Source organism: Dipodomys ordii, unplaced genomic scaffold, assembly GCF_000151885.1.
Source record: "Dipodomys ordii isolate 6190 unplaced genomic scaffold, Dord_2.0 Scaffold14, whole genome shotgun sequence".
Classification (NCBI taxonomy): Eukaryota; Metazoa; Chordata; class Mammalia; order Rodentia; family Heteromyidae; genus Dipodomys; species Dipodomys ordii.
Genome location: NW_012267230.1, coordinates 8,493,911 through 8,521,661, shown reverse-complemented (window position 1 = coordinate 8,521,661; position 27,751 = coordinate 8,493,911). Strand labels below are relative to the sequence as shown.

General features: G+C 53.3%; 3 protein-coding genes across 4 annotated transcripts in view; 2 read left to right on the top strand and 1 right to left on the bottom strand.

Moving 5' to 3' along the window:
* Rrn3 (RRN3 RNA polymerase I transcription factor homolog (S. cerevisiae)) overlaps positions 1 to 2,887 on the top strand; it is a 40,300-nt gene extending 37,413 nt beyond the window's left edge. The window contains exon 19 of the mRNA XM_013011205.1: positions 2,873 to 2,887. Within this exon, the coding sequence (XP_012866659.1) occupies positions 2,873 to 2,887 (15 nt within the window). The remainder of the gene's footprint in view (positions 1 to 2,872) is intronic.
* A 1,561-nt stretch (positions 2,888 to 4,448) lies between these two features.
* Positions 4,449 to 12,149, top strand: Ntan1 (N-terminal asparagine amidase). Its single transcript, XM_013011204.1, has 11 exons — positions 4,449 to 4,518; positions 5,446 to 5,555; positions 5,833 to 5,935; positions 6,012 to 6,077; positions 6,333 to 6,441; positions 7,284 to 7,357; positions 8,278 to 8,331; positions 8,553 to 8,606; positions 9,148 to 9,245; positions 11,431 to 11,544; positions 11,816 to 12,149. Exons 1-11 carry the CDS (start codon positions 4,449 to 4,451, stop codon positions 11,999 to 12,001), a joined length of 1,038 nt encoding a protein of 345 aa, XP_012866658.1. The 3' UTR covers positions 12,002 to 12,149.
* A 319-nt stretch (positions 12,150 to 12,468) lies between these two features.
* Positions 12,469 to 27,751, bottom strand: part of Pdxdc1 (pyridoxal-dependent decarboxylase domain containing 1) — a 29,012-nt gene continuing 13,729 nt past the window's right edge. For both annotated transcript variants that reach the window (XM_013011569.1, XM_013011570.1), the window contains 12 exons: positions 26,666 to 26,791; positions 23,318 to 23,368; positions 20,366 to 20,429; positions 19,172 to 19,260; positions 18,398 to 18,503; positions 16,670 to 16,841; positions 16,246 to 16,364; positions 15,923 to 16,044; positions 15,208 to 15,300; positions 15,035 to 15,131; positions 14,346 to 14,450; positions 12,469 to 13,945 (listed from right to left, as the gene is read on the bottom strand). In XM_013011569.1, the coding sequence (XP_012867023.1) occupies positions 13,689 to 13,945; positions 14,346 to 14,450; positions 15,035 to 15,131; positions 15,208 to 15,300; positions 15,923 to 16,044; positions 16,246 to 16,364; positions 16,670 to 16,841; positions 18,398 to 18,503; positions 19,172 to 19,260; positions 20,366 to 20,429; positions 23,318 to 23,368; positions 26,666 to 26,791 (1,401 nt within the window). In that variant the 3' untranslated portion in view covers positions 12,469 to 13,688. The remainder of the gene's footprint in view (positions 13,946 to 14,345; positions 14,451 to 15,034; positions 15,132 to 15,207; positions 15,301 to 15,922; positions 16,045 to 16,245; positions 16,365 to 16,669; positions 16,842 to 18,397; positions 18,504 to 19,171; positions 19,261 to 20,365; positions 20,430 to 23,317; positions 23,369 to 26,665; positions 26,792 to 27,751) is intronic.

Below are 27,751 nucleotides of genomic sequence, written 5' to 3'. Positions count from 1 at the left end.
GATGCCTGGGCCTCCTGCCAGCACCCCAACCCAGAGATCGTGACCTGCGTCTGTGCGCATTCAACAGCAACAAATCATGGCCGGGGCTCGAACTCGGGGCCTCGGGCGCTGCCCCTGAGTGGCCGCCTGGGAAGGTCGGGAGGGCTTCCCGCGCCGGCTGCGGCCCGCAGAGTTCACTTCCTGGGCCCAACGTCAGACAGACGGGCAGACAGACAGACAGACAGACGGACGGGCAGATAGAGCCCTGCAGGGCCGCACCTGCGCTCCTTGCTGCCCTGGAATTTCCCCCTCCCTCCCTCCTTCCCTCCCTCCCTCCCTTCCTTCCTTCCTTCCCTTCTCTCCCTCCTTCTGTTCCTCCCTTCCTTCCCTCCCTGTCTCCCCCCTCCCTTCCTTCCTTCTCTCCCTCCCTCTGTTCCTCCCTTCCCTCCCTCTCTCCCTTCCTCTGTTCCTCCCTTCCCTCCCTCTCTCCCTCCCTCTCTCCCTCCCTTCCTTCCCTCCCTCTCTCCCTTCCCACTTCCCCCTTTTTTTCTCCTCTTTCCTCCTCCTCCAGTTCCTCTTCCTCCTCCTCCTCCAGTTCCTCTTCCTCCTCCTCCTCCTCCCCTTCCTCTTCCTCCTCCTCCTCCCCCCCTTTGTGTGCCTGTACTGGGGCTTGAACTCAGGGCCTGGTGACACTACCATTTGAGCCACAGCTCCACTTCTGGCTTTTCGTCGCTGCACTGGAGACGGGATCTTGGCGCTGGCCGCTTGGAGGCAGGCACTGGCTAGCTCCTTTCCCAGTGCTGGGTTCCTGTCAGCCAGCTAGTGAAGGCTGTAGTGCTGGCCAAGGGAAACACTGGAACCACCTAAGGAATTCTGCTTGTGTGTCTTCAAGTTTGCACGGCAGGAAGTGGCATCAGTGTCCATTCGTGGAGGGGCCCCTGGAGGTGGGTTTTGGCCTGTTTAGGGCGCGGGGTCTGGAAAGGCTGTAGCGTGGGGAGCAGCTCACTTGACGGGAACATGGTGGAGGGATCCAGGGTGGGCCTCTGGGGGACCCTTGGGTCCTGGCCAGCTTTCCTGGCCTTGGGCACGTGGGGAGGAGAGGAAGCGAACCTCGGTCGCTGAGGGCTGTGATGGAGCCTTCACCTAAAAGCTCTTGGGAGAAATGAGCAGCATGTGCTATTTTAGGGAAAAAGGTAATATAAACTAGTCAGAGATGGTGGTGCCCACCTGTAATCCCAGCACGTGGGGTGTTGGGGCAGAGGTAGGACTGAGTATTCCAGGTCAGGTTGGGCTGCATAGTGAGATTGTGTGTGTGCGCACATGTGTATAAGTGTGCGCGTGCGCACATGTGTATGAGGGCTTGAACTCAGGGTGTGTCATTCTTCCTCAGTGCTTTTGCTCATAGTTGGTGCTCCAAACTGCTTGTTTGAAGGTAATTGGACATATGTCTGATTTGTTTGCCTGGCTGCCACTGAAACCCAAGATTCCCACATCTCAGGATCTGAGTAGCCAGGATTGTAGGTGTGTCCACAGCACTCAGCTACACAGAAAATACTATATATGTATGTGTGTACACATAATTATCTTTGGTTACAGTTCTAGTTCATATTTTGGGTTATTTTTTTTTGCCAGTCCTGGGGCTTGAACTCAGGGCCTGGGTGTTGTCTCTGTTTCTTTTTCTCGTCTAGTGCTCAAGGACTGAGAATGTGGCTCAGTGGTAGAGTGCTTGTCTAGAATTCATGAAGCCCTGGGTTTGATTCCCCAGTACCACATAAACAGAAAAAGCTAGAAGTGGCACTGTGGTTCAAATGGTAGAGTGCTAGCCTTGAGCAAAAGAAGCTCAGGCATAGCATGCAGGCCCTGAGCTCAAACTTCAGGACTGGCAAAAAAAAAAGTTTGCTTGACCACTTGAGCCACAGCACCACTTCCAGCTTTTTTGGTGGTTTATTGGAGATAAAAGTCTCACAGACTTTCCTGCCTGGGCTGGCTTTGAACCTCGATCCTCAGATCTCAGCCACCTGAGGCGTGAGCCACAGGTACCCAGCCTGAGGCTTTTTTTGGATAGATAGATGATGCACTTTTTTGTATGCTGCTTGAAATCATGGCCTTGTATACACAAGCCAAGCAGCTTATTCCCAGCTGGCACTCTGTCACTTAATCTGTGACTCCAGTCTGGCTTTTTGTTGGCTAATTGGATATGGAGCCTCATAGACTTTTCTGTCCAAGTTGGCTCTTATCTACTATCTTAACATCTTAGCCTCTTGTAGCTAGGATTTCAGATGTGAGCCAGTAGTGCCTATCAGGCAGGTGTGTGTGTGTGTGTGTGTTTCCAATGTGAGCCAGTAATGCCTATCAGGTAGGGGTGTGTGTATGTGTTTCCTGGTGCTTGAACTGAGGGCCTTGAGGCTTGCACTTGGATTTTCCCCTCTAAGCTAACACTCTGCCAATAGACATATGCCTTCAGTTCTGACTTTTTTGGTTGGTTAATTGGAGGAGGTAAGTCTCCTGGATGTTTTCTTTCTGGGCTGGCTTTGAACCTGGATTCTCAGATCTCCGCTTTCTGAGTAGCTCGGATTACAAGTGTGAGCCACCAGTACCTTGTGAACATAACTTTTTTGTTGTTGTTGTTAGTCCTGGGGCTTGAACTCAGAACCTGGGCACTGTCCCTGAGCCTCTTTGTGCTCATGGTTAGTACTCTACTACTTGAGTCACAGCACCACTTCTGACTTTTTCTGAGTAGTTTATTGGAGGTAAGCGTCTCACGGGCTTTCCTGCCTGGGCTGGCTTGGAACCGTGATCGGCATCTGAGCTTCCCGAGCAGCTAGGATTATGGGTGTGAGCCGCCAGGGCCCGGCTGTGATGACACATACTCGTGTTCCCGGGTCTCTTGCAGCAGTCGGATGCCTAGAAGGCTACAGTCTTCCCTTGTCTGCAGTGTAACACTTCAGCCAACCACAGTCTGAAAATATTACGTGGAACGTTCTAGAATATTAACAATTCATAAATTGTGAGCCATTCTTCTTTCAGTGTATTGTTGGGGTTGTTCTACTTTATGGTTATCACTTTAGGTTCTATTTTTATGTGTTGTAGTGCCTGGTTTGGAACTAAACTTGATCCTGTGTGTGTGTGTGTCTGTCTGTCTGTCTGGGGAGCTACAGTCACAGGTGCTTTCAGGCCCCCGCTGGGGGCGGGGACGGGGGCCGTGGGGTGGCCAGGCCGCCCGCAGGTCTCCGAGACCCCCTGGATGGCAGAGGTGGCCCTAGGTCTTTTTCTTTCGCACGTGGACTGGGCAGAGGGTCGAGTGGCCTGTCCCAGGCAGCCCCGTCTTCTGGCAGCCGTGGAGCCAGGCCCGCATCCCTGCCCTGCAGTGTCTGACGCTGGCACTTGTAGGACTCAGTGCTGCGGCCATTAGCCATGGGGTTGTTTCCATGAAATCATGAGGTTCAGGAAGAGCATAGCAAGCGCCTCCGTCACAGCTGGGGGTGGGGTGGGGTGGGGGCGGGCACATGGCTGGGCGCACGCGCAGGCCATTGCCAACCCACGAAAAGGCCCTGGGCGCATGCGCAGGCCATTGCCAACCCACGAAAAGGCCCTGGGCGCACGCGCAGGCCATTGCCAGCCCACGGAAAGGCCCGTGGCGCATGCGCAGGCCATTGCCAGCCCACGGAAAGGCCCTTGGCGCATGCGCAGGCCATTGCCACCCACGGAAGGGCTGTGCTGCCCAGAGTGGCCTCCCAGGACCAGTGGTTGTAACTCCCTTGCTTCCCAGAAGCTCATGATGTTGGTGCACGCCCCGCAGTGTTGGATATTCGGACAGCCCTCTCCTGCTGAGCTGCACCACTGCCCTTGTTCCTACTTTTTTTTTTTCTTTCTTTTGGGTGATGCTGGGCTTGAGAGGTTGCTACCACACGAGCCATACCTCCAGTCCTGTTTGTATGTGTGTGTATACACAAGCACATGTGTACTGGGGCTGGAACTTGGGGCCTCTTGTTCTTTGGCGTTTTCCCTCATGGCTGGTGCTGTACCATGAACACATTTTGTGGATGATTTCCGCCTGGGCTGCCTGAGCCTCCAGTCTCAGCCTCCTGAATAGCGAGGATTCCAGGCGTGAGTCACCAGTACCTAGCTAAAAGAGGACTATTCTATCACATGGGGCGTTGTATGAAATTCAAGTTGCAGTGTCACCTATAAGATTTTTTTTTCCTGCTTCTTGTTTGGTGAAAGCTCTGGGCCTTGAACTCAGGGCCTGGGCACTGCCCCTGAGCTTTTTGGTGCTCAAGTCTAGCATTCTGCATTTGAGACACAACTCCACAAAGTACTTCTTAGCAATTAATTGGAGATAGAGTGTCATGAACTTTCCTGCCCAGGCTGGCTTTGACCCAGAGTCTTCAGATCTCAGGCTCCTGAGTCGCTGTGATTACAGGTGTAAACCACCTGCGCCTGGCTTTCGTCCTCTGTTTTGTTAGGAAATGAGGCGCAAACCTTCAAGGAGCTTGGGAGGTGGTGGAGCATCTGCAGGAGACCAGAGCGGGGCCTCCAGTGGGAGTGGCCTCCAGTGGAGGAGTGGAAGGGGGGAAACTGAGACCTGTTAGCTTTACATTTTTGAAAAAGTGTCTATAATTCTTTCACTGAAGAGTTTAACCACGTTAAGTTCTTTCATTTTCGATGGCGCTAGCTGGAACCCAGGCCTTGTGCATGCTTGGCAAGTGTTCTGCCCGAGCCACCCGCTGCGCATGCACATGCGCTTCGCTTTCCTTTCTCTTTTTTTTTTTTTTTTGGCCATACTGGGGCTTGAACTGGGGCTCACACTTGCTAGCAGGTGTTCTACTCTTGGGTAGTGCGTCCAGCCTCTGCAGTCCTGCCTCTGCCTCCCAAGTGCGGGGGTCGCAGTAACGGCTTACTGTGTAAGAATTGATGCAAATACTCAACTATCTGACACTTAACAGATCCTACATGCCCTGTCCTTTTTTTTTTTTTTTTGTCGGTCGTGGGGCTTGAACTCTGGGCCTGAGCGCTGTCCCTCAACTCTTCAGCTCAAGGCGAGCGCTCTACCACTTGAGCTACAGCGCCACTTCGGGTTTTCTGGTGGTTTATTGGCGATAAGAGTTTCACGGACTTTCCTGCCCAGGCTGACATTGAACCTCGATCCTTGGATCTCAATCTCCTGAGTAGCTATGATGACAGGCGTGAGCCACCAGTGCCCAGCTCATGCCCTGTCTTTAATGAGATCACAGAACATTCCGACACTAGAGCAAAGGCAGAGTGACAGTCACGTTTGCGTCAGGCCAGCTGTGAGTCTGAATTTTCTTCTAGTGCGTTCCTGGTGTGACAAAGCATTTCGCCATGATGGTAGTAATAGTGTTTGCAGCTCTTTGGAAATTTACCCTTTCGTGCCGTGTCTTCTAGTGAACAGTGAGGTGTTCTCCCGCCCTCTCCTTTGCTCGTGGCCGTGTCTGTTGCTCCCAGGCTCTGGCAGTTCTGAGCAACAGCAGTGGGCCCATGTTGAGGTCCTTCCTCAGTATGCACTGGCAGAAGTGGGGTTCCTAGATGAGCACATCGAGAAGGCCTTCACCCTTGTCTCTGAAAGCGAAGGCTGGGGGTGGGGGGGGTCACCCACCACTGCTCCGACATGGTCAGGCATCTCCACTGTGGAGCCAAGCACTGCTGAGTGTTCGTGCACCTCCCTCCTCGGGAGGTTAAAGCACCTCTGTGCGTGCTGGCGTTGCAGCAGTGAGTGTGACAGAGCACACTGGAGACACACCGCAGGCCCAGGAACACCTCGGCTCTCCCCACCCCTAGTTACTCACGCCTCACTAATTTACACTCGCTATTTATTTTGTTTTAATTAAACAGGAAAGAGCCAGACTTCTCAGAGGTCAGTCTGTTCAACAAGTGGGACCCCAGGGCCTTCTGTATGTTCAGCAAAGAGAGCTTGCAGCCACCTCCCCAAAGGATGGTAGGTTAGGACGCCGTCAAGTGGGCGCTGCTCCCCGACGCGACCGGATGCTTCATTTTATTTCTTTTTCGAACAGGCTCCGTCTCCATTCTGGGTTCTGATGATGCCACCACTTGTCACATTGTGGTCCTGAGGCACACAGGTATGCTCAGAGGCGAAGGAAGCAGCCACGTGACCCCTCCGCGCATGCGCCAGGCCGGCTGGCTGCTGGCATCTGTCTGGTGTCCTGGTCGGAATGGGTTGGCTGGCAGCGCGGCTGCTCTCTCTTCTCTACCCCTGTCTCTGTCTCTCTTTCCCAGGGCATCCAAAGATGAGGTGGGCCGAGTGGACAGGAGCGGCCTTGGCTCGCGTGCACGCTTGCCACGAGGGCTAACAGCCGTGTCCCCTTCTTCTCCAGGTAACGGGGCCACCTGCCTGACGCACTGTGATGGGTCGGACACCAAGGCCGAGGTGCTGCTGATCATGAACGCCATCAAGTCCTTCTCCGACCACGCGCAGTGTGGAAGGTGAGCGCCGCGCTGGCGTGGAGGGCACGGCGCTGGCTGGCCGTGGACATTTGACTTTGAGCCCTCAAGTGCCAGCCCGCCGCACCCCCGCGCCGCCAGCCTCCCGCCGCCACTCGGTCACTTCTCCAGCATGGGCTGTTTGTGGGTTCCGAACCGGCCTGCCCGTCCCCCCTCAATGTCCCCCGCACAGCACGTTACACAAGCGGTACACAGTGGAGTCCCGTTTGTCTAGCCCAGGGCCAGCTGCCACACCAGTGCCCACACCCCGTCCCTCCTCCCTGTCACTAGACCCCGCTCTCCTCTCCACCTCACCTGCCCCGTGAGCCCGTGAGCCCGTGAGCCGGCCGGCCAACTCCACGCTTAGGCCAGCCTCCCTCCTAAAATGTGAATGTGCGCAGGCGCGCGCGTGTGCCGCCGGCTGGGGCAACAGCGCCCCCTGCAGGTGGCTCAGCAGCTCGGGGGCCAGGTTAGGTATTCTGTGTGCCTGGAGGCAGCGTGCGGGACGGGTCCCGCGTGTTCCTTGGGCGGCGGGCTTTGTGTCTGAGCGCAGGCAGGTGGACCGCAGCACCGGCTGCGGGGCTGGGGAAGGGAGGCAGTGAAGAACGTTTGCTTTTGCAGCTATCGCCCTCGTGGGAACCCTGCCAGGCACACGCAGGGCGGGGCCACGGCCTTTCTCTCTCCTCCATCTCAGGGACCCTGCTGATGCTCAGCCTCTTGCAGAAGGGGCTGGTGCTACAGGCGGCTGATGGCGCCGAGGAGGGCCCCAGCACCCGTCACTAAGCATGCGCACGCCCTGTGTCCCTGTGTCCCGCCGACTCTGAGCCCTGCCCCCTCTCTTCCAGGCTGGAGGTGCACCTTGTGGGGGGCTTCAGTGACGATAGGCAGTTGTCCCAGAAACTGACCCACCAGCTGCTTAGTAAGTGCCACCTTCTCCCTCCGTTCCCGCGCTTGCTCGTGGTAAACACCCCTGGTAGCAGAGCAGCGAGCCACGTGCAGACAGGCCAGGGCCGGCTGCAGCCGCAGACTGACCCCTCGGAGCAGAGTCCACAATGAGGGGAGAGATTTGCTAACACGGAACTGGCACAGTTAGAATAGCTGGCCTGGGACTGCGGCAGCCCGCCCGCAGCCTGGCAGGAGTGCCCAGGGAGGTGCTGGACGCGCAGGCGGCAGCACAGGCAGGGGCTCGCGGGGAGCAGACACTGGCGTGGGAGGGTCACACCTCTACCTCTGGGGACCTGAGTCACCTGATGCGCACACACTTACTTAGGCCCAAGGCTGAACAACACTCGTGACAAATGGAACTGCGTAATGTCTCAGTAGGACAGTTCTGCAGACACTGAACATTGTTAGGGGCTGGGCGTCGTGGCGCGTGCCTAGAAGTGGAGGCAGGAGGCTGAGATCTGAGTATCATGGTTTAAAGCCAGTCCAGGCCAGAAAGTCCTTGAACTCTTTACTTCTACTTAACTATCAAAAAGCAAGAAGTGGAGCTGTGTCTCAGGTGGTAGAGTGCTAGCCTTGAATAGGATCAGTGCCCAGGTTCTGAGTTCAAGTCCCAGGTAGAAATGGCACAAAAAGGGGAGGGGGATTACAACACAAAAGTACTGCTTGCGAGGAGGGCTGGATTCCGTGGGTAAAGGCAGCTGGCGGGACCCGAATCGCAGTACACATGCACTCGTGCCGGAAAGTGAGGCACCACCCTGCCTGTCCCCAGAGCAGCCGGGCGCGGGGCCGGGCGGGCAGCTCGCTTGGTTCTGGCCATAGAGGATGGCGGGCAGAGGCCGCTGACAGCCCCGCACCTCTCCCCTAGTGATGTCAGCCTTCCCGTCCTAACTGTAGGTGAATTTGACAAGCAAGAAGAGGACATTCACCTAGCAACGCTGTGTGTGACAGGTACGTTCTGCCATTTCCTAGTGAGGCTTGCTGTCTACTCCTTGCTGCAGTGGCCTCTTTACTCCCCGGGGCGGAGGGAGGGGTGCGGGGGGGGGCAGAGGAACTGCAGGGAGGGGAGGGGGTGGGAGGTCGCAGGGAAACTCAGCGGGCCTCATTTGTACAGAGTCGGAACAGCAGCTTAGCGCATCCTGACCCCGTATCTTACAGTTGTTTCTCTTTAGAATTAAATGACCGGGAAGAAAACGAAAACCATTTCCCAATCATTTACGGCATTGGTAAGCAGCATTTATTGGAGGGTTGGCGTGGTTACAGGGGCGCAGGCAGGCTTGGGGTTGGAGTCTTGAGGGGCGGACCTGTGATCCACCACTGTTGGAACAGGACAGCCTTGGGTTCGAATCTTGGCTCTGTGGCTTACCCATGAGCACGAAGCTCCACTAACACATCTGTGAAGCCATGCAGAGAAAACAGCACAGCTATGCCCGCACCAACGACGCTGTCACTCAGGCCTCTGCTTTCCCTTGGGTGACCAGGAATCCTACGCAAGTGTGGAGCTCGAGCCCTTCTCCCTCCCCCTCGATCACAATCTAGAGGCTGGAGCAGCAACTTGGCTCCACTGAGGTGGACTCTGCTCTGTCTTGAAGCTCCTGCCCACTGAGCCTGGTGCTCAGTTCTTTTAGTCTCGCTAATTCTGTGTGCATCAAGCACAGTAGTCACAGCCTGCCTGTCCCCCCCCCCCCCCCCGCTCTGGCTGCTGCGCATGTTGTCAGGGTGTAAAGCCCTACTTGCTCTGGTCACATCAGTCTTCTTCCCCTGCAGCTGTCAACATTAAAACCGCCGAGATCTACAGAGCCTCCTTTCGAGATCGAGGCCCAGAGGCGGAGCTGCGGGCTGCCAGGGCGTTAGCAGGAGGCCCGGTGAGTGCAGACTCTTGGAGGGCAGCGGGAGGCAGGAAGAGGGCACAAACAGGGAGTCGGAAGAACCCCAGAAGAGGAGCTGATGGCTGCCTCTCGAAAGCTAAGCTTCCCCAGGACCGTGTACACTTGTTTTACACCTAAGTGCAGAACCCAGGTCTCTGCCTCACAGCTGCAGGAGAGTGGAGGGGACCTCGCTCTCCACTCCACACCCCGGCCCCAGCAGGCCACTGACGATGCATCACATCCCACAGAGCTTCATCTCCTGAGGAAGGCCCCTCAATCTTTGAGCCGCACGGCCCCAAGCTGTAGGTGCTTTTTAAAGACTATTTTAAAAGTAGGGGCTGCACAACACAAGGTACACCCTGGAGAAGAAAAGCCAAAGAGACATTTTCATGCCTCTGCCCTGGGTCAAATGAAAGGGACAGAGGTCCCCCCAGCCTTTCTTCCCCAGCTGGGCAGGGACCACTTTCCCTCCTTCCCAGGGAGCCTCCTATCTGTCTAGCCTTGTGCCAATTAAGGGTGCTTCGCTTTTCACCCTTTAAAAAAAGGGGGGGGGCTGTAGAGGGAAGCTAGGAGGAGGGCACAGAATTAGAGGGAAACAGGAAAAAATACATGAGAGGGGCCCATCAGCCGCACTGGACATTGATGCAACTCAAGGGCAGCGATGGGAGGGGGAATGAACGGGAAAGAGGGAACAGCTCACACTAAGCAAAAGGAAAGAAAGATACACACCCCGAACACAGAAGAAATAGTTGTATTGCCAAGGTTTATAGAATTCACAAACTTTATAGACCATGATAATGACAATTTGCCTTGTGAAGATTAAAATGTATTTGTGACTGTCACTATCCTACAATACTGTAAAATTTATGTTGTCATTTAATCTCAATAAAAAATTAAAAGCCAGGTGCCAGTGGCTCACGCCTGTCATCCTAGCTACTCAGGAGGCTGAGATCTGAGGATCCCGGTTCAGAGCCAGCCCAGGCAGGAACATCCGTGAGACTCTTATCTCCAATAAACCACTAGAAAACCAGAAGTGACGCTGTGGCTCAAGCAGTAGGGTGCTCGCCTTGAGCTGAAGAGCGCAGGGATAGTGCCCAGGCCCAGAGTTCAAGCCCCACAACTGACCAAAAAATAAATAAAAATTAAGAAATATTTTTAAAAAAGTAGGGGCTGTAGACAGGGCTCAGTGTTTGCTTAATGAGCATGAGAACAGGATCATGGATTCAATTCCTAGCACTACCAGAATAAATTAGACAAAAATACTCACATGCCCTGTTTGAGTGGGAGGAGCTGTAGAAACGTTCAGAGTATAAAACGCACTCAAGTCTGGGAACTATGGCATTCCTGGTAGCAAAGGTGATTTGTTCTGCCGGCCTTTTACCCTGAGTTTTCCCTGAGTTTTTTTTTTTTTTTTTTGGGGGGGGTCCGGTCATGGGGTTTGAACTCTGGGCCTGGGCGCTGTCCCTCAGCCCTTCAGCTCAAGGCTAGTGCTCTACCACTTGAGCCATAGCGCCACTTGCAGCTTTTTTCTTTTTGCTTATGTGGTGCTGAGGAATCGAACCCAGGGCCTCATGCATGCAAGGCAAGCGCTCTACCACTTGAGCCACCTTCCCAGCCCATCTGCCGGCCTTTTAATATTCTCAGCATTCCTGTAGTAATCAAGTGGTCTAGACTGGGCACTGCAGGTTAGGTCACCGCTGTGTACTTGGGGAACGGATCATTTGGCAAATCTGCTTTATATGTTTTTATTTGTGCCAGTTCTGAGGCTTGAACTGAGGACCTCAGTGCTGTTACTTCTGCACTCAAGGCTGGCTAGCACTTTTACCACTTGAGGCATAGCTGGTTACTTGAAAGAGTTTCATGGATTTTCCTGCCCAGGCTGACTTTGAACCTCCATCCTCAGATCTCAGCCTCCTGACTAGGATTCTAGGTGTGCACCATTGGTGCCTGGCTTCAAGTTTTCCTTTCTATTGGTAGGCCAGTAGACACTGCAAGCTAAGCAGCCAGAGGTGAGTAACAAGATGGCCATTTTGTGCAGCCCCAGGGAGCACAGAGCACAGCTGCCGCTCTGCCTCAGATAGCGTCGCCATGGGCAGGCGACACGCGGGTGCACTCAGGTGGCGGCAGCCCAAGGCGGCCATGGCAGCGTGCCTTACCTCCGCTCCTTGATTGGTCTCCCCAGATGATCAGCATCTATGATGCACACACACAGCTGCTGCGGATAGGCCCGTATTCTTGGACGCCGTTTCCACACGTGGACTTCTGGCTGCAACAAGATGACCAGCACATACTAGAGGTGAGGACTTCCATCTGCAGACCCTGCCTTCCTCCCCTGTAAGGAAACAAGGGCCTAGAGCAGAGAAGAGCTGAGCTGTTCCTTCCGGGTAGGCTTACCTCTCAGCGTGCTCAGTTGGGGATAGGAATGTCCTCAACGGACAGGGTAGCAGGGTAGCGAGCAGCTGGAGTGCGCAGCATCCATCCAGCAAAGGTGACCCGAGTGTCCGGACGGGGGACGCACCGGGACGCACCGCCTCTCCTCTCTCATGCGCCATCTCTGTTTTTCTCAGAACCTTTCTACTTCCCCTCTGGCTGAGCCCCCACACTTCGTTGAACACATCAGGTCTACCTTACTGTTCTTAAAGAAGAACCCTTCTCCCATGAACACGCTGTTTCCTGGAAATCGAGCTCTCCTCTACAAAAAGAATAAAGACGGCCTATGGGAAAAGATTTCTTCTCCCAGAAGCTGCAAATAGGAATTACCAAAGAAAGCAACTTTTTGGCGTGGCAAAGACTATCGATGGGGTTTGGAATCGGTAGGAATTTGCAATCCAGTAGTGTTAGGTCATCATTCTTACTCAGTCTTATACGTAATTTTCAAAATAAAATCTTATTTTGGCAAAGGCACGTGTTCGCGTTGACTTTGTGCTTCCCTGTTATAAAGTCAACGGTCAGCGGAGAGGGCCGGAGAAGAAGCAGCGTGACAGGAAGCGCTGCCGCTGAGAAGCACGGGAAATGCAAGCCAACTACTGAACAACCTGCGCATTACAGAGCTGTGGCCCCCCACGTGTTCCGGAAGCTTCATCTCACCGCGCTGGGAGGCCAAGCTGTGCAGTCTACTAGTAAAATGCTCAAATTGTAGTGATTATGCACATTCTGTTTTTAGAAACGTTTTGTTTCTAAAAATGTTACTGTGCCTGATAAAACAGGTTTCTAAACTGAGTTCACCCGTAACAATTCCAAGAACCTTTATTGAAACCAACATTCAAATAGTATCTCAAGGGGGAAATTTTGTTTCCGCAAAACTTAACAATTCCAAATATATAAAAACACTTAAAAATCTCATTAAAGGTGATAATTTACCCTTCCCCATGTTATCTGTTAGACTTCATTGACCAAATAAACAGGGAAGACTGTTTAATCATCTGCACCAAAAAAAAAAAAATTGCGTCTTGACAAGTGGCAAATGTCAAAAATCACTTCAGATCAGAGGAATTAGAGGCTTAATGTGGTATAACTAAGGCTTCCAACACAACAGTCCACAAACCAGTGTGAATTCCTACCCTCTCGGCCGCATCTTCAGCTACAGAACGCGATGCCATGTTGGGGAAGAGACCGCAGGGTGGCAAGCGTCTTCCGGGGCGGGAGCCGGGCGAGGGGCTGCAGGCTCCTGACCTGAGTAGGGCCTCCAGGGAGCAGTGCGCACGCAGCACGTTAGTGTCAGCTCCGTGTCGGGGAGCCTACGCCAGTCTTTCAGATGAACAGAAGTGAGCGGTGCAGGAGGCACCGATTTAAAAGCTACCAGTATTTCAAAATATACAGATATATGGTCAAGAAGAGACTTTACAATTAATCTGAACAGATGAGTCCTCGGGTCTGTTTACAAAGAGTAGTATAAAAGGGAGGAAAGGTCCTGCCGCACACGGAGCGGGCACGCGGGCACAGACCTTCCTCAGCCTCCAGGAAAGCAGCAGCGGGGACAGCAGGCTGCCATGTCCTTCCTTAGGGTCCCAGGAGAAACCCACTTTCAGGCCAACCAGGGCTGTGTCTCCTGCGGCTCCGCTAAGACAGGCAAGGAATGCTGTCACCCGCACACTGCGGGAACCCCAAGTCCTGGCAATAAGTCTGTGCAACCTAATCTTTACATTTAGAGGGATGAGAGCAAGCGTTTCAAGTGGCGGGCACCTGAAATTCCCTGTTCTCTTCCGTGACTAGTGTTCTGTAGTAACTTAGGGGGATGGTGCTGTACAGCTGGGCAGGGCGGAAGCAGCTGTTAGGCATACAATGAATGACTTCCTTCCAAGAAAGCCTGGCTTTCAGGCATATATTTGTGCAAAAGTCCAGGTTCTGCACAAACAACAGGAACTTTTATCATGGGCACGTGGCCCGGTGCACGCTTTCAGTGTAACATGGTCAGTGCAGCCTCACACCTCCACGCAACTCTTATCTCAAGCTCTCCAGCTCTTCTACCTGCAGGTGGTGATCTTCGGGGTGCTGGGCCTTGTTCTGGAGGGCTTCGGTGGGGCTGGCCTGAGGCGTGGGGGCCTCGGGGGACTGCTCGGGACTGGGGGACTCTAGGCTACTGTGCTCCGGCCCACCGGCCAGGTGTTCCATCTTCTCCAAGTCTTCAATGTGGCTGACAGAGCTGGTGTCACTCACGGTGTCAGAGCCTCGCACGGATCTCCTGAAGGGCTTGTGGCCTAGGAGAGACGGGATGGATGGCGCCGAGCCGCAGGGACGCGCTGCAGGCCTCTGCGGTCACAAGCTTTAATGCATAGATGCCCGGCCAGGCAGCTTGTAGACGAGTGCTCGCAAGCCAGGCCACAGCCTCTGGTCCCCGGTAGGACAGGCACACGGCCTCAGGCAGCCTGTCTCCAGACCCTAACCTGCCCCAGGGCGCCACTGAGGCACTACATCGGGATTAAATCTCAAGAAGAATGAGTGGCTGTTTGCAAGGCCAATGATGGCTAGGCTGCAGTGAAGAGAAACAGGACTTCAGGTAAAGAATCAGGAAGAGAAAGGCAAGAGCAGTGAAGGGGGAGGGGACTGTTCTGCGGGCTGCAGGATAATAGTAATAAACGAGGCCGGGGAGTCACGTACCTGGAAGTCTGGGTTTGCCGCGAGCTCCCGAGGGGGTCGGGGGCGGCGTCACTCCCGTCCCCTGTACCTTGTAGACATACGTGTGTTCTGTGGACTCCAAGGAGCCTGATGGGGAAAGAGAGGCATGGGCACAGACTCCTGGCACAGGGTTGAGTGCCCTGGGAGATGCATTCAGCTTGCCCACCCACCGGTGGGGAGCTGGGCATTGCTGAGCCTGCCAGGAGCTGGACAGAGCTGCCCTGCATCCACCTCCTCAGCGGGGGGGGGGGGGGGGGGGGGGGGGCGGTGGCCCACAGGGGATGGGGCCCTGGGCCGATGGAGGATGGCCTGGAGCAACAAGGAACACACGCCTCTGCTGGAAGCTGAGAACTGGCACACTGAAAACTCAAATGCAGCCATCATTCCCTGGGGAAGGAGTAAGGAAGGGACCTGAGGTTTGGGGGCCGTTTCCCTCATGGAACTTCTGCATCTTTTCCACACTCCAGCAACTGGAAGTCGTCCCCTGGTTGGCTGTGTCCTCCCCAGCACGGCACTTGGCCACGCAGAACACTCATGAGGACCTCAAGGGAGAGTCACGCGGCCCCAAGCCCCAGATGGACACCATCTGGGGTTCCTTCCAGAGGACCCAGAGACAGAGGAGCTGTGAGGACGGGGTGACGGGAGTGAGGCCAGCACACTTTCAGCCCTACCTGCAGTTAGGTTAAAAGTTCTTCCCTTTTGTGAAGTTTGGACTGGAGAAAACCAGTTCAGCACGGATCCTACCACAGGGATCTGCCGCAGCACTCCCTGCAAGACAAGCGTTCGCTGGGACCAGGCGCCGCGCGGGGCCCCTCCCGGCGGCTCGTGCCCAGCGCCGCCTCACCTCCTCCAGAAGCCGCTCCTCGTTGGCCTTCTGCAGCTGAACCTGAGCTTCCTGAATTCCTTTCCGAACAACTTCTGTCATGTTTTCCAGAAGCTGTGGGAAGTAAGAAAGGTGTTATTTGTCCAAGCTTCTTGACTGTGGCCTAGAAAACTGTTAACAGCAATAGAGATGCTGTTCAAAACGGTCAGTAAACAGAATTCTGTATTGAAATGCCAGGGTCAAGGGAAGGCGAGCGCGTAGAGGCCCGGGCAGCCGCACAGTGGCCTCACTGGCAGGGTAACAGGGAAAACAGCTCCTTACAACGATCTTCTCCATGGTGAGCAGAGGCAGCAACAGCAGTCTAGTTTGAGGACTCCCGCCCCCGTGGGGACAGCTGTTCCTCAGCTTCCTTCTCTTCCCACCCACCCCACCGAGTCACAACTTAGACACACCTTTGGTTTAGAGATGTCCACGCTACCCTGCCAACAAGCCAGCGCATTTCCAGTAGGAAGCTGGTCTTCAGGACCCAGCCCCTCCCCCTTACCCCCCCAAAGACCCAGCTCCTTTGAGGAAGAGCCCTGGACACAGCACAGGCCCCTCAGTGACGTCACTGAGCGCGCCAGGAATCAAGGACACTGCCAGGGAAAGGCTGAAAGGAGCAGACACTTCTGAGGATGGCATCTGCCTTGCTAGCTGGCCAGGCGGCCAGGCAGAAATACTGACAGGCCTCACACACCCGTGAGTTTTCCTCAATCTCCCGGGCTGTGACGGCAATGGTTTCCACAAGCTCGGACACGTCTACGTCGTCGCTCGCCATTCCGATGTAAATGCAGCTCTTCATGCTTCTGTACTCGGGGCCTGCGGGAAGACACGGGTGAGCGTGGCCCCACGCCCTCCATCCCCAGGGCGACCACAGCACTGGGGGAGGGCGCGTGTGGCACGTGCAGCAGGGGGCGCGGGTGGCCGAGGAGAGCCACACTCTCCCCTGCATGTAAAGCCCCGGCTTTGGAGAGCAAGCGGCCCTTTCAGGGGTGCAAGCGGACTTGTAAGCGTAATTACCCATTTTAAATGTAAGGTCAGATTCCAATTCATTTAACTTTTTCAGGAGTCCAGCGTGGATTTTATCCCCCTCCGGATCTGACTTCAAACTGCTCTTATCATCATTCGCGTGTTCATACCTGAAACAGTATCAAGCATCATCAGTACTTCAATCTGGAGATCAGGAGCTCAGGAAGCGAGGGCAAGGGAGCCCCTAGGGACGGTGTCTGGATGGAAAACTTTCAGGACTGTCTTGTGTGTGGCACACCACACCAGGGCTGCCTCACTGAGCCTGGCTCGGCTTGCCTGCCCCCCCCCCCCCCCCCGCCCTACCCCCCCCCCCCCCCCCCCGCGGCCCCCGGCCTCTAAATGGCCAGATGTCTACTGAGTCCTGCACAGATGGCTCTACGACTCCAGCGCTCTGGACTGCTATGCACGCCATTACCTGACAACCCCTATCCCAGGCCAGTTGGGGTCGTCAACATGGAGGAGGCCTGCTGTAGCCTCCACTTCCTGCTTGAACTCCTCCCGCAGCTGCAGCGTGCACGTCAGCACCGGCAGCTTGCTCTCGATGCAGGTGACCAGCTGGTCCACGTCCTCTCCTCGAGTTCCTAACGCTGTAAACCCACAGAGAATGATGAGGATGGCTTAGGGAGAGGCTGGGAACTGGGGCGCTCCACCCCACTGTGGAAGACCGAACCACAGCGGAGGCTGCTGTAGATCTAATGGCCAATGAAATGCTCTGAGAAATCCAGTTGTTCTGACACGAAGAATCCTATCACAGGTTAAAAAGGAGCCCAGCATCTCTAAGATGAGTGTGGCACCGGCTGGTGTCTGGAATAACTTCTGGGCTGAGGGGTGCACTGCTGCTCTCCCCTGACACTGCCGCTCTGTGGTGTCCCCAGGGTGGAGGCCTTTCTTTGCAGGACAAATGCCTGCATGTCCCAACTTGGATATGTTTGAGAAAAAAAAAAAAAAAAACCTTTATAACAAATGTTGAAAGACACCTTAGGAAAAGAATCAAATGTTTTCTAAAAATGTTTTAAGTCAACTCACAAAAAGCAAAACCAGCTGGGCACCAGTGGCTCACGCCTGTCACCTTAACTACTCAGGAGGCTGAGATCTGAGGATCATGGTTCAAAGCCAGCCCGGGTAGGAAAGTCCGTGCAACTCTCATCTCCAATGAACCACCAGAAAACTAGAAGTGGCGCTGTGGCTCAAGTGGTAGAGCACTCGCCTTGAGCTGAAGAGCTGAGGGACAGTGCCCAGGCCCAGAGTTCAAGCCCCATGACTGACCAAGGAAAAAAAAAAAAAAGAAAAGCAAAACCAGATTTCTTTCTTTTTTCAGTTTTTTGTTTTTTTACAACAAAGTCTCCCTAGGTAGCTCAGGCTGACTCAAACTCAAGGTCCTGTCTTAGCCTCACTAGCGCTAGGATTACAGGAGCACACCACAACGAAAAAAAGACACACATTTAAGGACACCATGAAATCTGCACACATTAGTCTTTACACCAGTGGCAGAAGGAATTGGGGAAGCAGCCTGGGGCTCATGAATCCTGCTCAAGGTCGCAGGGTGGCTGAGAAGGCTTCCTCTCATCAAAGCCAACAGGTTTCAGGCCTGTGAGAACCCCCAGGGGCTGTGAAAAATATAGGCAGGGTCCTTACCTCCAAGGTGCTGCAAGGGGACCAGGAAATATTTATTCTATCCCTGTTTCTCCCAACTTTAACCCCATTTCCTTGCTGAAGCTTAAAAAAACTACTGAGGCATGGTGAGAGTAAAACTCCACCCCGCGATCTCTTCATTTTCCCTGTCAGAGCATGGTGCTTTGCCTTCAGAGAACAGATGCCAACTTCATCCTGCACCCTGGCACCAAATGTCAGATGGTTGGCGGCCGCAGCTAGGTTTGAAAACTCCACTGGGGAAAGTGCCATGTGCGGGGACGGAAAACCCAGAGTGCTGGGTCATGGCAGGAACCCAATGACCCAGGAGCCTCACTGTGGAGAAGTTACACTGCAGTGCTGATCTGCCTAAACTTAGTCCCAAAGAGAGAGAGGCTGGAGGCAGAGAGGAGAGAGCTAGGTGGAGTGAGGCCCGTCACCCCGCGGCTTGGGCTCCAGTGGACGTGGCCAGTTTTCCCCGGGAAAAACAAAGAGGGGGGACCCCAGTGCTTACCTGCTGCTGTCGTCAAGGGGCTGAACCGCACACACATGCCCTCGGCCTCCAGATCCATGACGGTGAGGCCACTGGCGGGCACCAGCTGTTTCAGCTGCTCTCCCAGCTGCAGGGAAAGTGCTCAGCTCCAGCGACCCCCTCCCCGTCCATGCCTTGCCCACTCTACCCTGGCCACAGCCACTGCTGGAGCCAGCGACCTCCCTCTTGTCAGCCCCTGCGTAGAGAAGTGTGTGAGACGCGGGCAAGCCACTTAGACACACTTGGGAGTATTTCCAAATTGACCCTTGTGTCACTGGTGTGGCACACTGGCAAGCCCTGCAGGCCCCACCGCGCCAAGCGCTCAGCCGTGTGGCTACAGTCACTGCTCTGGACAAATTACAACGCAGCAAGGCCCTGGGGCCACGTCATTTAGGACATTCTTAAGCCTGAAATTAAGGTGCTACTTCAGTGCCCTCAAAGCTGCCCGAACGCAGTGCTCCGCCACACTTCCGTGCGGGCTGCGGTGGTGCCGACGCCACGTCCGGCTGATGCTCACGAGGCTGCAGGATGTTTGCGGCATGGTGGCCGGACATGGATGGCAGCAGGGACTCAGACGACTGAGCAATCTGCGGCGCTGCCAGAGGCGACTTCAGGAGCCCATTCAGACTGGCGCCCCGAATGAGGCCAGAGCCTTGCCAGGGGCCCCCGCCTCGAGCTGATTCTACCCATACCCACGGTCACCCGGTCACCCGGGAGTGAGGCGGTGGAGGGAGCAGGAGACCCCGCCGTCCTTACCCAGCGGTTCAGGGCGTCACAGGAGTGCCTCTCCCGGCCGACTGCCGAAGGGGCCATGTTGGGTGCTGGGACAGCCTTAAGCCCCGGATCTGAAGCCAAACACAGAAGGATTCATGCCCAGAAATGGCTGGGTTAAATAATCCAACCCTGATTCACTTAGATCCCCCTGGAGGCCCCCAGGCAACAGCCTCCTATACTCCTAACGGGCGGGGTGTCTGAGCCGGTCAGCGTCTCACCAACTCTCTAACCCAATGCATTCTCCAAAACACAATTCTTCATTCCCTTAACGATAGGTCTGCTTCCTGTGAGCTACCGGCCAGCAGGGCCCGAGCACCACGGCAGTGACTCCTTCCTTACTGTGGGCCTGGCTTCCTCCTCATGCCAGACCAAGGCAGACCAGGTTTCACCCTAGCTGAGCAAACTGACCAGAAAACCCACTGTGCTGCTGCCTTCTAGAAGGGAGTCGGGGCTCCACTATGGCCCTTCAGCTGGGCAGGAGATGTTCCTGTGAGCCACTGCACTCGTTCTCATATGGTCTGGGGTGGCCATGGACCGGCAGCGGGAGCCAGCCTCCTGCAGGGTGTGAGGCCTGTGTGTGAAGCTGGGGAAGCTGGGGAGCGGAGCTACAATTGGGAGGATGCGGACGAGGTCTCTGGGTGGGTTGTGAGGGGGTGGCCACCTTCATTACAAGTTCACCCACTGCCAAGTGCACGAGGGATGCGACAGGCTGAATGTGGGGTCAGAGGTCATCTGGTTGGTGACACTTTATTCCCAGGCTCCATGCTCCTGAATCTACATCTCTGGGCACGAAGGCCCACATATCTCAAGCCCAGCCGCCGCCGCTGGCATTTGGGAGCTGGAAACTAGAGCAAACACGAAGGCATGCAGGACTGGCGTTCAAATGAAGATCTGAGCAAAAACCTTTCGCACTATCTGACCTTCCCTCCTTTTCTTGTACTGGTGCCAGCATCAACGCTGGCCCGCACCACCCGTGCCAGCCCCTCCTGCCTCACTGCCCTCCACACAGGAGAACCCCACCCCACAGGATGCGTGCATGCCTTCAAACACTGCCTGCCTTCCAAATACATCAACTCAAGAACATCAAAGATGAATTATATTGTACTATTTAAATGGTATCAAATTAACAGCCCGTAGACATGGACACCAAAGAACCCTTTTCCCAAAATCACCTACCTGAGCCTGGCAATTCCTGGAAAAACCTGAACACGACTACTGGAGAGCTGAGCTCATCTTCCACCTGCACAAACAGAAGCCTGGTGTTGCTACGTGCCCAGTGAACCAGTTTGGAAATGGGCAGAGTGGTGCCCGCCCCTACCAGATCACTCAAGGGCTCTTCAGGTTCAGTTGCTAGAGCAGCAGAGAGCAACGGTCTGGCAAAATGTTTGGAAGTAAATGACCCCGCTGTAAGAGGGCCTGGTGCCCTGGTATGCAATCTCAACTGCACCTGCTCAGTGCTTGTGTAGGGAACTAGACACATCGCACACTACCTCGCCACTCGGCATAACCTCATGACATGAGAGCGCCCTGTCCTGTGCTAGCACGCACTAGTGCACACATCCAGTGGCCATCAGCTCCGCCCTGCTGTGCAGGCACACGCTGGGCAGCTATGCCCCCGGGCAGGCTCTGTGGTACTTCTGCAGGATGCAGGTCTCTGTCATTCAACGACAGCAGTGTCACAGCCCGAGTGAAGAAACTCAGGACAAGAGGACAGGTCCTCTCAGAGCACCCGAGGGTGGCCAGTCCTAGAGCCCTGCCTCTCCGGGGATTCCCACCCCGTCAGCCACCCGAGGAGCTAGATTCCACATGGAAATGCCGTTTAAACACTGCTTAATGGCCACAGAAATGAAACTATTACTGCCTTTAAAGAAACAAGAGCTTAATATTTAAGTATACTGGAGAAAGCCCAATGGGCAAGTGGGGACAAAAAAAAAAAGGTGACAAGCCAGCCATCCCCACTGAGGCATGAGCTACAAGCCAGACTTCTAATTATGTTGCTTCTCTCTGTGACCTCTAGTCTCAAAGGCCTGTGTGTGTAAGAAACACTTTACAGTGTTATTTACATAAACTTCAAGTGTGAGCCACATGGTAGACAGAGATTTATCAATTCTATGAACTATCTGAAATACTAGATTAAGTATAGGAACGGCAGAACATTCAGACTACTGCAGGCAGGGCTCAAATAAAAGCAGAGCCCAGAATAAGGGGCGACAGAGAAGGAAGACAGGCAGCCAGACCAGCCAGGCCGCAGCGCAGCGTGGCCAGTGTGGGTGTTACTGACCCCAGGAGGGACCATGGTGAGCTGGCTTCAACCGGAAAGCCTGAGCAGGGAAGGAAGGCAGGGAAGGCTATCTAGGAAGCCGCTGCTGAACAGGAGGGCTCTGCACTGGGAGCTGGGAAGGAGGAAGCAGAATGAAGATTTTTTGAGGGTCAAAGGAATGGCGTGTGAAAAAAAAAATCTCAGGACTAGACAGCCGTGTTCACTAGTATGCACTGAATAGGCAGTCGCTGCAGCGTTGCCCATGTAGTTTGCCACCGGAAGAAGGCGTGGAGCTCAGGTTTATGCCTGGGCTAGGTCTGGCCTTTTTTACATAAAATGCTCTAAAAGAACTGGTGATTGCCAGGAATGGTGGTGCATACCTGTAATCCTCACATCGGGAAGTAGAGGCAGAAGCTACTCAAGTTCAAGACCAGCCCTGGCTGCATAGTAAGACCCTCCTCAAAAAGAACCAAGGGGATCAAACTCTAGAAGAGCACCTGCCTACCATGCACAAAGCTCTGGGTACTGCGAAAAACAGAACAGAGTAACCAGCACCATCAAGCTCTGCTACTTGGAGGTAAGGGATGGGGGAGAGAGGACGAACAGAAGAGTCCAGTGGGCTTCACGAGGTAGGTGGGGAGGGAGGAGGCGCAGTCTGGCTCTGCCTTGAGTGCCAGCCGCGCGCTCACCTTGGCCCCCGTGGGTCCCTGTGCCCCCAGTCTATGCATCCGCTGCCCTTCTATGTGACAGCTGAGCCAGCAGCCTTGGGAAGTTAAAAATGACTCAGTGTCACAGGATCACCCCGTGACACTGCTGAGAGCAGAATGCGGGTCTCCTGACTCACAATCATGCCCCTGCTGCTCAACGACCCGCTTCTCCCAGCTAGAATCTGGGCCACCTGGCTCCAAAGTCCTAGTCAGAAGGCGACGTGGAGTAGCCCCTGAAACCTAAATGTGCGCTAAGCAGAATCTGCAATAAACTCAACATTACACTCTACTCTGAAACACTGAATGATCATATGGAAATCAAAACCTAACCTGTGGGTTTCCTGAAATTCTAAAATACAGAGAAAACAAACCCACATGGGCACTCACAGCTGTTGCTGGCACTGCTAAGTCCCCATTCCCGAGTGTCTCAAGTTCTTACCCAGGACGACGAGGGCAGGGCCACCTGCCTCTCCTCATCCCCTCGCCCTCCCCACCCACCCCAGCAGGTTTCAGAAAAAATAGCTCAACAATTCTGGATTGCACACCTTTCCGTGTGACGAGGAGTAATGGCTGGGCAGGTGAAGCTGTGCTGAGTAAGCTCTCTGCGGAATTCTAGGAAGTTGTTTCCTCTGGCAGTAGTTAGGTTTGAACTTGGTCGCATGCGTGCTAGGCAGGTGCTCTACCACTGAGCCATGCTCCCGCCCTTTTTGCACTGGTTATTCTGAGATGGGGTCTTGCTTTCTGCCTGGCTTGTACTTAGATTGTCATCTGCCTATTTCAAGCTCCCTGTCATAGTTAGGATGACAGACGCATGCCACCACATCCAGTTTCTTCTGCTGAGATGGAATCTCAGATTGTTTTTGCTTTTTGTTTTTGTCTGTTCCTATGCTGGTCTGGAACCTCGATCTTCCCAATCTCCATCACACAGGTAGTCAGGTTTCATGTCTAGGCCACCAACGCCTATTGAGAATCCTAAATTTTAGCAGGATAAATGGATTCTATGAAAGCTATAGGAATTTAAATAATTGTATGGTGTCATTTTATCCCAAAGAATGCTTTTATTGGAGCCACTCCACTGAGGTGTATCGCTTCTGGGGAAAACCATTCTGTAACTGAACCTAAAAGAAAGTTATTTCAAAAACAGAAAGTTAGATACCATACCAAGACTTTGATGTGGTCCACTTTCTTCAAACTTTCCTGTAATCTCTGACTCTGCAAATGACAAAACACAATGTGTGTGATTTCATTAGATTAACACAATAGGTACAGTATGAGGATCTTCACAGCACTTCAAACATAGGCCTCAGGTATCTGTAGCTTGATCATTCTAAGTCTGGATGTCAACTTCTGCAATTCAAATCTGCAAATACGCTTCAATCTTTCAATTACATGTACGAGGTCCTGACTTCAAACCCGACTCAGTATCTCCCAAAACAAAAGGTACAGGGCTCAAGAAGCTGTTAGTAGTGAGATATTTGTAAGTGTCCTATTAGCAATGGGAGTCACTGATGTTATTTGCGAGAAAGCTGCTGAGGGAGAAGGTAGGCGCAGGGCAGCTGAGCACTGGAGCAGGAGGGGAGACCGTAACTACGAGAGCAGCGCGTGGCACCCGGCTAAGCTTCCCGACCTGTCATTTCTAGCTATGATCTTGACCAAGTTCTCTCGACTGTAAAGAGATGGCAGGATGTGTGTCCTGAAGAGTCTCGAGTGGTGCTCAGTGACGCACCCCGTGTGATGTGCGCCACGGCCACTGTCCTCATCAGTCCCTCACACCTCCTCCCGGTTCCCTCAGCACTGGTATGCCCAGAGCCATCACCTGCCTCATGGTGTCGGGCTACCTCCACAGCAGCACACACAGAGCCCCCAGGAAACCTCTTCTTCATGGGCCGTTGGCAGAGGAACTTCTGTCCGGTGAAGTTATGGGACCAAGTAACACAACACACACTGTGCTTCATGGTGACGGGCACCAACAAAATGCTAACTGCCACCTTCCTCCTCCTCCTCCTCGAGGGAGGCGAGGAGGAAGAGGATGAGGAAGGGGGAATGGAAGGCGCAGCAGTTGAGCGAGGAGTTAGCATGGGAGGAGGCCAGGGCGGAGGTGGCCTCAGGGCATCACAGTGAGTGTCATCAGTATTTTCTTGCACTCCTCTGGCCCAGGGGAGTTGAAGGCTGTCCCTGGGGTACCCAAACCCTCCCCAAGCCGATGAAGTTACTACAGCAATAGAACCAAATCAAGATATGAGCTAGTAGCATAAAGAGGGGATTTTAAAAATATACATATTGTGCTTTTGTAAACACAGATCTTCAGTCTTTAATGTAGAAAAGAACTTGTGAATGAGGACTACTGATGGAAAAATAGGAAAGTGATTATTTAAATATAAAAATTGGAAAGGGTGACATCGATCAAGATGTCTTATACTCAAACTGACATGTCAAACTGAAACAAAGCCCTTTGTACAACTACGTAGAATATCTATTATACATATCCATGTGAATGTGTGTGTGTATGACACTTAGGAAGTGCCAGCTCCCCAAAAACACACACCCACATTTTAAATTTTAATATTTTTTGAGGTGCTGAGATTGATCTTGGAGCTTTGCATACACTGAAGATGTTTTGCTACTGATCTACCACCTTAGCCCAAGAACATATTTAAAGCGAGACTGAGTGCAGAACTTAGGTGGTGATCAGATAGTGCCCTAAGTAACTTTTTTTGATTTTGGTCAGTCACGGGGCTTGAACACCAGGCCTAGGCACTGTCCTTCAGCTCTTCAGCTCAAGGTGAGTGCTCTACCACTTGAGTCACAGTAACACTTCCGGTTTTCTGGTGGTTTACTGGAGAAGAGAGCCTCACGGACTTTCCTGCCTGGGCTGGCTTTGGACCGTGATCCTTAGATCTCAGCCTCCTGAGTAGCTAGGATTACAGGCGTGAGCCACCAGTCCCCAGTCCTAAGTAGTTTCTTTAGTGACTTATTGCTGCTACCTGGCAGGGTAGACAACAGAGGCAGTGTTGAGAGGGGACACAGGACAAAACGATACTTAGTTTAGGCAAGCTCAGCTCCTGCACTTCATAAAGGTAACATCATGCTTTCTAAAAGCTGTGGTTTTATTGCTGGAACCCAATCTCCACGGCACAGTGAGAGAGAGGCAGGGGAAGTGGCTGGGGCCAGAACATGGAGCCTTCATGGTGGGATCAGAGTGCGCTTATAAAACCAGCTCAAAACAAACAACAAAACCAAAACAGCCCAAATGAGCCTGCTCTTGCTGGCGTGTGTGCGAGCAACAAGCCCTCTCTCCCAGGCACTGAGTGTACTGGCCCTGGAATTACTCATTCTAAGGCATTTTGTTACAGTACCCAACAGATCAATATGCTACAGGATTATTATACATTTCTCACAAATAGAATACCCTGAATACAAGGAGAATTAGACTTAGATGCCCAGAAACCTCCAATTTAGGAACCCAAGCCAGTGTGTCACAAATCCAGGCCAAACTGGGCATGGTGTAACATGCCTCTAATGGCAGCACTGGGCACACTGAGGCAGAAAGATCAAGAGTTCACGGTCAGTTTGGACGTCCTATCTCAAAAAACGGAGGGAGGGAGGGAGTGGGGGGCTACAGTGGCTCATGTTTAGCTATTTGGGAAGCAGAGACTGGGAGGCTAGAGGTTCAAGGCCAGCCTAACAAAATGTTAGCAAGACCTTATCTCAACTAATAACGGGGCATGATGGCATGTGCTGGATAATGGCAGCTTAGCAAGGATGTGGACCCAAGTTCAACACCAGCGCCACACAAATAACCACCTACCCAACACATGCAAAAACACATACAAATATGGACGGAAAGAAAGGAACAAGCCACGCAGTGGTAATTCCAGCTATGTGAGAGGTAGAGAAAGGAGGACCCAGGTTCAAGGTTAGCTGAAACAAAAGCTGACAAGACTCCATCTTAAAGAGCAAACCAGGTATGGTGGATACATGCCTAGCATCCCAGCTATTTGGGAAGCACAGGCAGAAAGACTGCCAGACAAGTCCAGCCAGGTAAAAAGTCTGAGGCCTGATCTGGAAAATATCTGGAGCAAAAAATGGTTGGGCCAGTTCAAGTGGCGGAGCACTTGCCTCGTAAACAAGCCCTAAGATCAAAACCCCAGTGCTCCCAAAAAATAAAAATAAAGAATATTTCCCCCCCTTTTTGCCTCCTCCCCTCTCTGAAAACCAATTTAACTTCTCAACCCTGGCTAACAGCAGTATTCCCTTTATTCTGGTTTCACTCAAACATAATGCTGGGTGTCAGCAACCTCTTCCAGAGCATGCAACAAGAAACAAGAACAGCCGAAGGGCCTTCAGCCAGTTGGTTATGAGGCGGTAGTCAGGGGGTGAGCAGCCAGGTGGTTATGAGGCGGTAGTCAGGGGGTGAGCAGCCAGTTGGTTATGAGGCGGTAGTCAGGGGGTGAGCAGCGGACAGGGGCAGAGACGGCAACCGTGGTCACTGCCGAGGTGTCTACTCACCAGCTGGCAAGCGTGCTTTATCCTCTCCACGATGCCATCCAGTCCCAAGTATTGTAAAGATAACCAGAGAGGCAGGGCACGGAGTTTGTCTGCTGGCTTATTTGATGTGAGTCCGGCAACTAGAGTCTAAGGGAGTCCAGTATGGATACATTAATTGAAGAAGTTACTCTGCGGCAGAGTAACTGCTATCATCTACAAGGCACAATGTGGGGGGACTCATGCCAGGCACACAGCCTGAGCACCATCCGATTGCCACTGCCAGAGACCTGGTAGTGTCCAAGGGCTCAGGGGAAAGAAATGGCAAAGCTACTCCAAAATGAGAATCCTGATGGATTCAGAAATTCAGGAGACAGCTACACAGCTACACAGGAAGTGAAATGGGAGGACCACAGTTCCTGGAACCAGCCCAGGCCAAAAGAAAAAAAAAAAAAGTGAGACACTATCTCAAAAAAGGAAGCTGGTCTCAGTGATACACACCTGCAATCTCAGCTGTGCAGGAGTATGAGGTAGGAGGACCATCTAAGGTTGGCTGGGACAAAACTACAAGACCCTATCTAAAAACTGAACTAAAGCAGAGTGCTTGTCCAGTGAGCTGAAGACTCAAACTCTAATACTGCCAAAAAAGTCCTAATGAAGCAAATGGCAGTCCCTTATTCTGAGCAAGCATCCATCCAGCCGTAAATGTAACTAACTGAGCAAGACATCAATCGTTGAGTCATCTGGCATGTGCTTGTCACTAACTCTTCTATTACCAACCAATAGAACTTAGGATTTTTAAAAATGCACTAGGGGTCAGGATGTAGCTCAATGGTAGAGCTTTTTTTTGGGTCCGGTCGTGGGGCCTAAACTCTGGGCCTGGGCGCTGTCCCTCAGCTCTTCAGCTCAAGGCTAGTACTCTACCACTTGAGCCACAGTGCCACTTCTGGCTTTTTCTGCTTATGGGGTGCTGAGGACTCAAACCCAGGGTCTCATGCATGCAAGGCAAGCACTCTACCATTCAGCCACCTTTCCAGCCCCTCTTTTGTTTTTGTTTGTTTCGTTTTGTTTTTTTTTTTTTTTGTCGGTCATGGGGCTTGAACTCTGGGC